This window comes from Emydura macquarii, unplaced genomic scaffold (assembly GCF_026122565.2).
Source record: "Emydura macquarii macquarii isolate MOO-44397 ecotype Brisbane River unplaced genomic scaffold, CSIRO-AGI_Emac_v2 contig_719, whole genome shotgun sequence".
NCBI classification, from domain to species: domain Eukaryota; kingdom Metazoa; phylum Chordata; order Testudines; family Chelidae; genus Emydura; species Emydura macquarii.
The window spans coordinates 17,228,716-17,242,964 of NW_027130856.1; the positions used below are offsets into that span (position 1 = coordinate 17,228,716).

General features: G+C 39.5%; 1 protein-coding gene across 13 annotated transcripts in view; it reads right to left on the minus strand.

Moving 5' to 3' along the window:
• LOC137149266 (sodium channel protein type 5 subunit alpha-like) overlaps nucleotides 1-14,249 on the minus strand; it is a 319,903-nt gene that overhangs the window by 5,462 nt on the left and 300,192 nt on the right. For all 13 annotated transcript variants that reach the window (XM_067542779.1, XM_067542769.1, XM_067542778.1 and 10 more), the window contains 4 exons: nucleotides 4,122-4,175; nucleotides 2,706-2,843; nucleotides 1,835-1,939; nucleotides 1,084-1,354 (listed from right to left, as the gene is read on the minus strand). In XM_067542779.1, coding sequence (XP_067398880.1) covers nucleotides 1,084-1,354; nucleotides 1,835-1,939; nucleotides 2,706-2,843; nucleotides 4,122-4,175 — 568 coding nt within the window. The remainder of the gene's footprint in view (nucleotides 1-1,083; nucleotides 1,355-1,834; nucleotides 1,940-2,705; nucleotides 2,844-4,121; nucleotides 4,176-14,249) is intronic.

Consider the following 14,249-nt stretch of genomic DNA (forward strand, 5'->3'; position numbering starts at 1 on the left):
CTACTAACTGTGCCTTTGCCTTCTCCTAGAGGAAACATGACTAAGGGGGTGATGGATAGGTTGGATTTTCATGCAAATTCAATCCTCAGGCTCTTTGTGGAGTTTACGGACAAAGATGTCAATTATAGTGATAGTTTTTATGATGTGGACACCTGCCTATTATGAACTGGGACTGAGATCACCAGTTCAATTAATACAGGACACAAGTAGTTATAGCTTTCAGTCACTACTCATCTGAGCCACTGCTCTTGAGGTGACAGACTATAATACCCCTCTGATCATCCCCCCCGAATAAATTTACTTTGACAAAAATGTATAAAGAAATATAAATATCTTTGGGAGATATGTGAGTTAAATACTGGTCTCAATGAAAATAATCTCCAGAACATTCCCCGGTTAAATTTTGTTCATTTGATCAGTCATTCATCTCAAACTATATCATCTTCCCAATTGCTATTTTCTTTTTAATTGACAGTTTATACTTAGATTGTAGGCTCTTTGGGACAGGGACTGTTGTACATGCACAGAATAAAACACCCCCTAGCATAATGGGGTTCTAGTCCATGAGTGGGTCTTATAGGCACTACTGCGATACTAATAATAAATAATAATAATAATTGCCCCAGCAACTTTTGACTTTTCCTTTTAAGCCCTGACGCATTGCAACTACTAATCCTCTGATAGCCATTTCTCTAACACACCCTGCTATGTTGCCATCAGCCACTAAATGGCCATTGAAAGGCATGTGAGGGTGTTACGAGGTACTTTCAGCAGCATGGCATGTACTACCTGACTCTATCTGTTATGTTCAGTACATCCAAACTCTCTACTTTTGCTGGTTGCAGCACATTTGATTGTTATGCAGTGTTATGTTGATATGATTTAAATATAATTAAAATATTTAGGACCCGATCCTGTGAGTGGCTCTCCCATTAGTGGGGCTGAGGATGCCCAACACCTACCTGGAGTGGCTCAGCACCATACTGTAAAAAGCATTTAATATGGGCCAAACAAATCTCTACTTCCATCTTTTATTTGTTCAGTTTTGGCAAAAAGACATCTCTGCCATTGAATTTTACCTACCCACAATGGAGAGAATCACAACAACAAAATCAAATATGTTCCAGCCATTGGTGAAGTAATAGTGTCTTAGAGCCAACATTTTGATGATGCACTCTGCTGTGAAGATGGCAACAAAGAGCATGTTGATTTTATAAAGGATGTTCACTTTTTCTAGACTCTGGTCATCTGTTTCCACCATCATGGTGACCATGTTAAGGCAGATGAGAATCATGATGAAGACATCAAAGGCTTGTTTTGAGACTATGTCAAAAATAAAACCTTGGTATTTGTTCTGAAACAAAGAAAAGGATATTAGTGTTAGTTATGAGACTCAGATTATATAAAACGATGATATCATTCCTTCCCCTTGCAACCCGAATCCAGAAGAGAATATGTCACAGTTTCCACATGGAACTTCGTAAATGTAAAGGTGATGGATTGGCTGGATTTTCATGCCCATTAAATCCTAAAGATCTTTGCTGAGTTACATTCTTGCCAATAATAGCGGTGGCTTTTATGAAGTGGTAACCTGTGTATAACAAACTGGGATTGAGATCACCAGTTCACGTAATTCAGGCAACAATAGCTAATGATGTTACACCATTCAGGAATTTGACCCCAAATCATCATTGTAGTGCAATGGAAATTATAAGACAACAATTCACTACACTTGCAAACAATGGCTGAATCAAATTATAATTACAAAAGGAGCATTTTTTTTCCAGGGGATTGTGTTCACTCGACTAAAGACATTCACTGATTATATTCTCACCGGTGGCCTTGGGATGGGTTTTTGAGGTTTCTTGGAGCCCAGTTTTTTCATTGCATTATAATACTTTTTCTGTTCCTCTGTCATAAAGATGTCTTGCCCACCTAAGTACAGGGAGATAAAGCTGCTATTACTTTTGATGAACAATAAATATTATTGTAATGTAAAATAAGTTTGAGGTATTGGAAGTCTCCATCCTTTTCTTCCTTCTAATACCTAATAAGTCCCTAGTGGGGTGTAGTACTGTAGTACTGTAAGTAGTTACCCACATTAAGGCAGAAAGCAGGAATAAGTGGGCTGCAGATACAACCAAAGATGAGTAATGATTTAGGGCTGGACTGTGACATCTTGGTGTGGGTACATGGGGTGAGGGAGGATGCTGGGAGTTTCATCCCTCTCTCACTTTGTGCATAAAAGACTAGTCACAATCACATTTCTCAGGGGAATGTAAGGACTGCTCCATTTCTGAGTGCACACATTGCCCCAAACAGTCAGCTGCACTGGGAAGGACCGGCTGCAACATTTTAAAGGATGGTGACCTTCTTGCACACACCGTCCCTTGCACACTGGGGACGCCGGGAAGAGATATGTTCCTGAGGCACAATTAATCCCTGAGGTCCCCCATGACTGATGCTGCTAATACTGTTTCCTGATTAGTGTGAGCACAATCTAGTGCTTAGTGTTTTCAGAGCATTTGCCCTGCTTAGAGATGAGGGGCTGCTGCAACTGTGTATTTCCAAAGCAATGCAGGATGGTCCTAAGGATATTCCATTAGTGGAGATGCTAGACTGACTGTGCTGCTGCTTATAAATCCATTCCTAGTACCATTCCAGGTAGCAGTCACAAGGGGCTGTACAGCGTATACAGTACTTATCTTTTTCTTTTGTTGGTTAAAGTTGTCAATAATGACGCCTATGAAGAGATTCAATGTGAAGAAAGACCCAAAGATGATGAAAATCACAAAGTAGAGGTACATGTATAAATTACATTCCCATTCAGGTTGCTCCTCACACTGCAAAGATAAAAGGCAAATGTAAAAAGAAGAGGGAGAAAAACTGTACCATCATCACACACACACATCAAAAGATTAAAAATAAACTGTTCCTCAATAACACAGAAAATACTATACAAATTAAGTTCCCATTCAGTGTTTAAGCATTCAGTGGTTGCCATTAAAAGGTCACTATTGGTATCTCAAATACCACAATCATTTCAGTTATACTTTATAATACCATCATTATGATCACAATGTAATTACACTGTATTTGCAGTGTAAATATAGAATGTAATCCACGTAGTTAATCTTTGGTTAGAAGATTTTGTACTAGGTGCATGTATCAAAAAGTGCAACTTCAGAATAAATCCGCTGTAATGCATTAAATTTAAATCGAAAGGGGAAAAAATAAATTGATCTTCTGGTTATACTTCTGCTTATATGAACTAGTGGTAATTGTGGATATTAATAGCATAACCACAGTGTAATTACATGTTAATTGCAATGTAATTGCAGTGTTCAGTCACTGTAGTGTAAACTACACCATAGGTAGAGTTGATCTATTTTAAACAATATGCTTTGTTTCATCTACTAAGAATAGAAAATCATTGTGAAACCTGTTTGCTATCTGTTGGTAAATGTTAATTTCTTTATGGTGCTGCATATTAATCATTCTAATCACAATTTCCACTTAATAAAACAAAAAATTAAGATCTATGGAAAATCTAAAGAACCATTCAGCTTTGTCAGTCTCAGGTTTGTAGCCACCTTTATAATGACCTTTCTGTCTGGTGTATACAGATTGGAAAACTTCATCCAAGGCTTTATGAGATGTAATGTAAATTGATATTGCTCCATTATGTCAATTTATGCCAATTGAGGATCTGTCCCTCCAAATCTGAGTCTCCTGTTGCAAGACAGGAGGTCAGTTAGTTAGCTGTCACCTGGGAGTTGGTTGTGTCCTGAGGTGAAGGAGTTGGTTCCCAGGTTTTAATTTTTAAAATATTCTTGTACTCCAAATACTTGTATTTCCAAAGTGGTCCACAATATAAACCCCACTACACAAATGATGGTGCACATCCTATACCCATTTAAGTCAATGTAAATTTCACTAACACATTAGACAAAATTATGCCCTAAGTTAAATTTGGTGCATCCCTAAAGAAGTCAAGTGAGTTGCACACAAGCAGAGGAATGGCAGTATTAGTTTTGCTGCTAACCAACCAGAATGGTGCAAAATTCAGCTAAATAGGAAAGAAGGATGCTAGGAGAAAGCATTTAATTTGAATGACTTACCCCTCGTGAATCTACTGCTGCATACATAATGTCCATCCAACCTTTAAACGTTGCCTAGGAAAAAACAAAACACTTAATTAGGAAAATCATAAGTTTATGTTCAAACGGTTAACTTGCTGCTTAAGTGTTTTTCTGGAAAATATTATGGTAACCATGTTCATCATTGTTAATAATTTGCTTTTAGTTTAAAGCAAAATATACCCATTAATTTCTGTTCATGTGAGCACCTGCGATCACACTGAAGTCGTTTTCCCTTCTGGATTCTCTTTTTCACGCTATTTTCTTTTTCTTTCTTTCTTGTAATTTTTAGTGGTAAAAATATTGGCTTTTAATGGAGGTTTTTTTTTTAAAAAAAAACATGGCAATTAAATCTTCAAAATTCAGAAGAGTTTCTTTCTGCAGGTAAGAAATTGAAGTAAATGGGAAATATCAATGTGTCACTGTAGAATAAAAATATACCTGGTTGACTTCAGGCAAAAACAAAATATTGCCTTGTTTCTTGAATCTGGCTGAGTTACGTTTAGTGCAGACCTTACGAGGGGGAGGAGGAAAGGGAAGGGGGATTTATCCCATCTTTGCTGCTCCCTGATTCAGAGGCTAGGAAGGGATCTGTTCTGATAACTGAGAACTGCTGGATCAGAAGCTCTCTGGCCCTGTCCCTTTCTTCTGGCTACACCTGCTATAATGGAGAGTGGTTGCAAGGGGGGGCATTGACGGGAGAACCTAGATGTGGTCAGATCTGCCAGATTGCAGGAGGACGAGGGGCTGCTATTAACATCTTTTGAGGTTTATAACTTGACCTTTTCAATCATCATATCAGGTTGCTTTAGAATAAGAAAAATTCTGAAGACTTAGGGCCCAACTACGAACCCCTTATTTGTTGGTGAGCACTGACTCCTGTGTGCATTCATAGTGAAGCTCCAGTTCTGCTCTCATGAAGTAAAGCGGGGTAACACTCTGACATCGGGGTAACACTCTAAAAATCAACAGAGTCACACTGCAGCATAAGTAAGAGCAAAATCAGGCTCCCGGTGTCCAGCTTTAAAGAGAGTTATCACAAGCTGTGAATGTGTAGGTGCATATCATGCTCAGCAGACAGGTGGTGGGAAAGTTTTAAAGAACATGCTCCCATCTTACACAATGAATCAGGATTAAATTTAATTTTAAAAATGCATGTGGAAATATAAGGTTTGTGTAAAGAACATGGAGTAGTCTGGAGATAAGCCATTACAGAGATTTCACTGCTGATTATGGCTGTATAGAGGGATTTTTTGGGGCCAAAACTTGAATAAAAGAACATTTATAGAAAAACAATGTGTTTGACCAGTGATTTTTCTGTCCCCTCTGCTATTGATGCGGATATGTATTTTAATAAGGACTTCTACTCTCCTTACTTTGTTCTGCACACTTATTGACACTCCAGTGAAGTTACAAGGGCTGGTTCTCATTTACCCTACTGCTCTGGCATTATAAAGAGGCCTTAAAGTGGGTGTGAATGTAATTTAAGGACCTTTCACAGTGTCAATGCAGTGAAAAGGGGTATTGATATAGCCCCTGATAATGAAAATGGAGCCACAATCCTATTTTTAGGACATCAAGATCTATTGCCATCATACTAAATTGACACAACATTGGGCCTAATTCTGGCCTAAATTATACTGGTTTTACAGCAGTGTAATTCCACAGAACCTGAGTCTCATTTTACTGACACCATCATAAAGAGGGAGTAAATCGCTGGATTTACACTGCTTTTAAAATTGGTGTTAGGGAAGAATCAGACACATTTACTTCCAATGAGTTACCCCGACTTACAATAGTGTACTGTGCTCATGAGTGCATGAGAGCAGAACCATGTACAACATTTTTTAAAATCTTGCTGACACCTGGGTTGAATTTGTATTGTGGCATCTAGGCACATAATTCCAGATAATGCTAACTGGAATTGTGCATGGTTCTCAACGGGAATTCAGCCCTTTGTGTTCAGCTAGGTATGTCCAAAGTGCTTTTTCAAAGCTCCATTATATACTCTCTGTTATTAAATTAAATCCTTAAGGTAATGCATTCTATTCTTGCTTTTAAATTCTGCTTACCCAATGGAAAATTCATACAGAAGTCAACACTATTTATTTTTGATGAATATATATAAAACTGTGGTTATAATGTTGTACACATTCCCACCCACTGGATAAAACACATTAGTCCCTGAAAATCAGCACTGTTTGGAAAATCTATATAACTTTTCAGAGGATCAGAGAAGAGTTTAGAGAGCAGGTGATGTGATCAGTAGTTTCACTGAAACAAATGATTATTTAACCCTGTCATGTTCATCCCTCTCAGCTGCTCTACTGGTTTCTTTTTTTGCAGCTCTTTCTCTAATCCTGTGAAAGGCTTTCCAGTTTTTTTACAGCCACTTTCCATTTGCAGCTCAATCTGCTGTTCAGAGAGGCTGGAACTGGAGGAAATAAGAGATCACACTCTTTCTGTGACAGCAGAAATGGCATGCTTACAAATGGATATGATGTTAACTTGTACTTTTCTCCCAATCTTTTATATTCCTTAGGCATTTTATCCCTGGTTATTTACAGTAAGTGGGCTAGATTCCAGCCAGTGTGAGAGTGGAACATTTAGCATACAACATGTTTGTACTTTGTGACTGTGGCTGGTGAACTGATCTGATGAAGATAAAATATTATAGGAAAGCAGGACTGTGATTTTATATTTTCCTAAATGGTCTACAAGTGAGATAATTAAAAATCCTATTAGGCTTCTGGAAGATTTCCTTAGACATTTCATCTGCAAAGAGCAACAGATATCAGGAATGAAAGAAACATAACACTGGAAAAGGAAATTATTTATCTGGAATTAGTAGCCACTTACATACTGGATAAAGAAGTGACAAAAATCTTCATGGGAGTGTTTGTGATATTATCCTGCCTGGAAGCTATCCAGAGAAACATCATTTTCAACTGAAATCATCATGTGATGAGATTATCTGTAGATAATCTCATTTTGGAACATGATTATATTTTGTTATACAAATGTGGTAAATTAGCACGGGGAGAGGAAAGGTGGACTTTGAATATCTGTCAGAATATTTATCAGGCAATCAAAAGGCAAATATCTTAAAGTAAAACAAATGCTTCAAATTTGGCAGTTGGAGACACTCTCCTTAAATGGAGGAAATCCAATATGGCCACCACAAAAAATTCCAATGGCTGTTTTTGAAGGCAGAAATGTTTCATTTTTATATTTTCAGAATGCCTCTTTGAACATGGCTCTTGCTTAAAAAAAGCATTTTAAAACTAAAACAAAGCATTCAACACCACAGTAGGGTTAGCTCCTCATAGGGACACATTTAAGATGGCACCAACAAGCAAGAACAAGTTCCTTCTTCTGTTGTGCTAACTCTGTTCTGTGCCATTTTTACTGTTGCATTTTTCCAGTCCATTTTATTTTATAATTAATATTAATTTAATGTTATGGACATTTGCTGTGGAGGGCACTAAAGAATAATGTAAACATGAAGGTCCAAGAAAGCTATACAAGCCTTTCATGGCATATAGCTTTTCTACCTGAACAGATATATAACAGAGATTATATGCCAAAAAAAGCATCCAATCTAGATGCCTCTACCAGGGAATAGTGTTTTGTAAATGTGTGATTAGCTACTCTATATATTTGTGCAATGGGAACACTTCTGAAAGAGGCTGCAGAAGCTGTCTGAGCTTGATTGGGATGAGCCCTGACCTCACCTGGACAAACTAAACTAGCTAACTAGTAACAAAGCTTAATAAAGTGTGAGACCCACTTAGATACCCTTTCAGATGAAATGGCTTGGCCTCTTATTCTCTCTGCAAAAGCAACAAACAAACAATGTAGGCAAGGCCCTGGATGACTAAGATCTATCTAGGAAAAACAGGACAGCCTTATGGATATCTAAAGAGTGGACTCTCTTGCATGCCCTGGCTGCAGTGTGGTTTAGGGAAGAACAGTGGTAGGGGAATCATATGGTTTAAATGGAACTCAGAAACCATCTTGGGGAGAAATTTTGGATAGGGCCTAAGTGTGACCTTTGTGAGAAACAGTGCATGGAGGGCCCACCAGGAGTGCTTGCAGATCCCCAAAGGACTGAAGTGATAGCCATTAAGAAGGCTGCCTTCATAGTATGATGGTGCAATAAACTTAATGCTCAGAGAAAAGACCCATCCATTCAAACAGAACCACATGGAGATCCCAGGAGTGAGGGAGTTCCTGCATCAGTGGAAATATATGTGTTAGGCCTTTGAAGAATCTAGCTACTACTTGATGTGAAAATGCAGTGTGATCCTGTAGAGTGGGGTGGTGTGCTGATATAGTTGCCAGATGCACCATTATCCGTATCATTTTAATGACATTAAGTAATCCAGAATATTAGGAATCTTCTAGTCTGTTGGAGAAATATTGTGTTGCTCTGCCCAAAAAGAGCCTCTTCTACTTTCCTGCTTCCTTTCTGCTTTTTATGAGGATGCTTCAAGTGTCTCTAGAACAAGTTCTCTGCACAGATGTCAATCAGCCAGCATCCAGGCTGTGAGATGTAGAGATACTGGGTTTGGATGTAAGATGCTACCATTGTCCAAGAAGACCAGGTATAGACTCAGTGACAATGCAATGGGATAATAAATTGAAAGTCTCATGAAATCCAGGTCTCGGAATTGCCTGGACCAACCTAGTGCTATCAGGATTGTCATAGCAGACTCTTGTTTGAACTTCTTTAAGACCCTCGGTATGAGAGGAATCAGTGGATATATATATATATTAGACCTGGGGTTCAAGGAATGACAAATTCATCTAAAAGAGTTCCTAGACTCAGGCCTCCCCTTTAGCAGAAGGTAGGACAATTTTTGTTTATTTCTGTGGCAAACAGGTCCATGGATGGGTGATCTTACCTGTGAAAAGCTCTCCAAATGACGAGTCCATTTTTGCCCATTTCTGGACATCTGCAAATTTCCTGGTCTGGTGATCTGCTAGAGTTTTCTGTAGTCCTGGTAGGTGAATGGCTGTAAGGGTGACCTGGTGGCAGGTGCATCAATTCCACAGTTGAATTCCTTCCCAACATAGTGATCATGTTCTTCCACATGGAATTTTGCTGTGGTGTTCTCTGTCAAATGAATCGTTCTGAGTACTGAGACATTAATGTGAAGATGACTCTCTTCTTGGGGCCATAAACCCTGAGAATGATGTTGATTTAGACATGCTCCCCAACTAAGGCTGAAAGCATTGGTCTCTATTATCCTTGAAGGCAGAAAAAAGGAGTACTCTTGCATATCTGAATGGGATTCTTCACTAATCTAGTGATTTTAGGACACGTCTAGGAATATGGACTGGCATATTGATATGATGTTTGCTCGGAAGGTAATAGATTTCAGCCACTCTTGCATACAACGAAGGTGAAAGTTGGCATATAGAGCTATGAATGTGCATGAGGCCATGTCACGCAATAATTTCAGATACATTCTTACAATGATCTGAGGTTGCTTTTGTAACAGACTTCTGAGATCTTCCATGGCTTCAAATCTGGCCTAATGTAGGTATACTCTCACTCTTGTGGAGTGTAGAAGTGCTGCCTTAAACTATTTTCTGGGTGGGTACTATGGATGACTTCTGTTCATTGATCTTGAGTCCCAAAATGGCAAAGAGCTGTAGGATATGCTGAACATAGTATGTTATCTGTTGAGGTGAACAATCAACTATCAAGTGTAAACTTGTATTCTTTGCCACCTTAAATATGCTGCTTCTATTGCAAGCCATTTTTTGAAAATCTTGGGCGTTGTTGATAACCTGAAGATCTCGAATTAGAAATATGAAGTCCTTACTATAAATCTTCAGTATTTCCTGTGTCTTAGGTGAAATGAAATATGAAAATATATGCCCTGGTGTTTGAGAGCTGCAAACCGGTACTGAGGATCTAGGGATGGGGTTAGTGAGGGAAGGGTTACCATTCTGACAAATGAAGATCCAGAATTGGGTGCTACCCTCATTTTTTCTTGGAGATTAAAAATAATGCGAATAAAAACCTTTCCTCCTGTATTGAAAAGGTGCACCTTTTATTGCTCTCAGAGACACTGTCCTGTTGTGTTAGTCTCTTGTGAGAGGGGTCATTGAAAAGGGGACAGAGAGGATAGATGAGGAGTAGGAGGAGCTTGAAACTGTATTGAATATCCAACCTGGATGTCTTCCAGGACCTAGCTTATATTATTATATAATCCTAGGTTATATTGGTCCAGGCATCTTGAAAATAACAAACAGTCCCCAAATGGGGTAGGTCAGGGGCAAAGATCCTTTGGGTGTGATTCTATGCAGCTCTTGACTTACTAAACCATCAAACTGGTAGGAACCAGTCTCACGTCTTATGCATGATCTTTGTTTCTTTGTAGGAGTTTCTGATGGCCTATGGTCAGGAGGATACAATGGGGAAGAAGTATACCTAGGATAGGACTGTTTAATTTGTTTCCTTCTGGGTTGTGTAGTATATACATCCAAAGATCTAAGAGTTGCTTGGGAGACCTTTAAAGACTGAAATGCATCATCTGTCTTGCAGCTGAAAAGGTCACAACTCTGCAAAGAGAAATTCTTTATTGCAGTCTATTCTTCTTTGAGGATCCCTGAAGATCATAACCATGATGCCCATTTCATCATCATTGCTGTTGCCATTGTCCTTGCTGTAGTGTGATGCACCAGTTGCAGCCTGTAAATAGGTCCGAGCTCTTAACTGACTCTTTGCAATTAAGGATCTTAATTTTTCCCTTGAATCCTGTGATAATTCGTCTGCGAAGTCTGATACCTTATGCCAACTGATATAATCATACGTGGCAAGGAGTACCTGGTAAACGGCAATACTAACAGCAGAAGTGTAGCTCTTCCTTCCAGATCGATCCAGGCATTTGGTCTCTTTTTCTTCAGGTTTCGCCTTAGAGCTTTGCTTTTTCATCCTCTCTTGGGCAGCATTTACAACAAGAGATCCAGGTATGGGATGAGAGTGAAAATACTCAGATCCCAAAAATGGAACCTGGTATCTTCTGTCTATCTTTTAACATGTTGGAGGAATAGATGCAGGTGTCTGCCATAGAAGCTGTGCAGGGTCTAAGAGTCCCTCATTTACTGGCATAGCCAGACTGTCTGACATAAAGGTGTGCAAGGTGTCTAACAATATATAGGATTTTTCCTGCACTCCCTCAACTAGAATTTCTATGCCATCTAATGAAGCAGGTCTTGAAAGGATTTGTAGTTGGCAGGGTGTGGTTGAACATTTGAGACCACAATTTGTTGTCTGAGGATGATAAGATGGCAGTAACAGAAAGTTCAGCTGACCAATGGATTTCTTTCTCAGAGACTTGAAATTGTTAAGGAACAGCAACTGCCACTTGGAATGGCCAAAAGATTCCAATCTCAAGTGCATGGGGTATATGCACGCCAAGAGGGCTGTGTGTGTGTGTGTGTGTGTGTGTGTGTGTGTGTGTGTGTGTGTGTGTGTGTGTGTGTGTGTGTGTGTGTGTGTGTGTGTGTGTGTGTGTGTGTGTGTGTGTGTGTGTGTGTGTGTGTGTGTGTGTGTGTGTGTGTGTGTGTGTGTGTGTGTGTGGACAAGCAATTAAAGAAGTAGTACTCCAACGGAGACAGCCAGAACTTCTAGTCAGTTACTGAGAAGAAGTACGGTCTTCAGAAAAGCAAATTCAAGTGCTGGAAAGTTGTAGGAGTGACAGGGTGAGGCTAAATCTCTTAATCTACAATCAAGATGAAAAAATATCCATGTGGGACCCTTTTAAATGATGCTCCCTGTTTTTTATCTTAGAACTCAGAGTATGTCTTCTATATATAGACACACATCTTTACTCTCTTCTACTTGCCCTCTATCTTCTGGCCTTCCCTGTAAACATAGCTCTGCTTTTGTCTCCTTCTCCCACTCTTAGCTTCAAGTCACCCCCTATGTCACAGCAGACATCTTTTTAACATCTTCCTTGTCCCATATGCCAAGTGTGCTCCTTCTCCTCCTTCAAATCCATCTAATACCCACCTCATTTAGGGAACCTCAATGGGGAGGAAGGATGGTCTTGAAATGTTATGTAGGGAGAAGCTGCAAATTAGTCTGATGTGCATTCTCCTGAGAGGGCCAAGTGGAAGATGATGCTCAGGTTACCAGCCTGAGTGACTGGGCAAGGGTGTTGTTGTCAGCACTGATAGAGAAGTGAAGGGAAGACAAAGCATTGTAACCTGAATGTCACAAGGAAGTCAAGTAAGAAAGAAATATATATTAATAACTAGAGTGCTCAAGTACACACTTCAATCATGTAACAGAGAGCTGTGTGCAAAAGTGCTTAATTTTTCAGATTTGATCCTTAGGCTTAAATTAACACTGAACAGAATATATTTTCTACACTTTATCTATATTAATTGAATTTGAAAAAGTTAAATTTGTTCAGAACAGAAAATATGTGGGCTTTCAACATTGAAAGGATGTCTTGCCAATTAATTACTATGAGAGGTCACTACCAGTTAATGTGGAGAGGTCTTTGCAATATGCTTTATATGTGTATTTCTCCTTGAGAGTATCACACAGGAAACTGTCTGTGTAGAAGAAGAAGGTACTCACTCCAAAAACACACTTCAAAGAGAAACTGCTGAATTAGAAATGATCTGCAAACTTGACACATTCAAACTGGGTTTAAACAGAGACTTGGAATGGCTCTCTCACTACCAAAGGTAAATTACTTTGCTCACCCATTCTCACCTCCTACTCAATGGTCGTCATTAGGTCTTAAGTACCGGACTCCACCTCCCCCATTGTTCTCAATGCACCTGGATACCTATAAGATACCTCTGTGTTACCTATTTTCTGTATTACTGCATCTGAAGAAGAGAGCTAAGTCTCTCGAAAGCTTATGTCTGCAAATATTAAATTTGTTAGTCTTTAAAGGGCCACAGAACTCTCGTTGTCTTTGTGTAGTAACTGTGGTTCTTCAAGATGTGTCCCCCTATGGATGCTCCATTTCCGGTACCCATACTCTTTTCCAGCTCTTGATTTGAGATTTTCCATTGGCAGTGTCCATTTGGCCTCTGTATGCATCCAATACATCCTCATGCTGTGCACTGTGGCTATATAAGGTGGCATGGGCAAACCGCCCTCAATTCCTTCTTTATCTGAATGTCCCACAGAGAATAGCCTAATGCAAAACACAAGGAGGACGGGTAGTGGCACACCCATAGGGGGATCATTTCACAGAACCAGTTACTACATAGCGCAAGTAACCACTTTTTCTTTTCTGAATAGCAGCCCTATGGGTGCTCCATTTCAGGTGACTCCTGAGTAGTATCCCCAAGGGAGAAGAAAGCTTTGGAATTGAGTCCAGAACTGAAGACAGGACTGTGTTACCAAGTGTCGCACCTGAATAGGAGGCATGGATCAAAGCATAGTGTTTAGGAAATGTATGTACTGAAGCCCTAATGTATCTTAGATACTGTAATATTTTTGTGTCATGCCGTGGAAATTGCTTGTGATCTGGTCGCATGTGCTATCACCCTTTGAGGAGGGTTGAGCACCAACTGCATCATAACAAGTGACAATACACCCAGAAATCCACCTCCACTGTCTTTGGGCAGAGATTGTGGACTCCTTGGATCTGTCTGCAATGGACATGAACTGTTGAGGTGACTTTCAGAATTGCTTGGTCCTATATAGATAGAAGGCCAATGGCCATCTGACATCTAATGTATGAAAAGAGATCTCTGTTGAGACTATGTGCTTTTTGAAAAAACACTGGTAGGTGAATGAACTGGTTAAGAAGAAAGTCCAGCTGTAACTTTGGTAAGAATTTAGGATGTGGGCGGGCAATAAACAGATCTTGTCTTTGAAGAACACAGTTAAGGGGGAACTCTGCTATCCAGGCCCTAATTTCTCTGACTCTATGGACCGATGTGATAGCTACTAAAAAGGCTGACTTCATAGATAAGTGAAGCAAAGAATAGGTGTTGTCGTTGGTTTGAATGGCAGTTTTGTGAGATATCTAAGTACTAGGTTGAGCTTCCAAGTCAGAGTGGAGTCCCTAACTTGGGGGTAGAGTACTCTAGGTTCCTCAAATTCTTAATAAACCTTGAAGA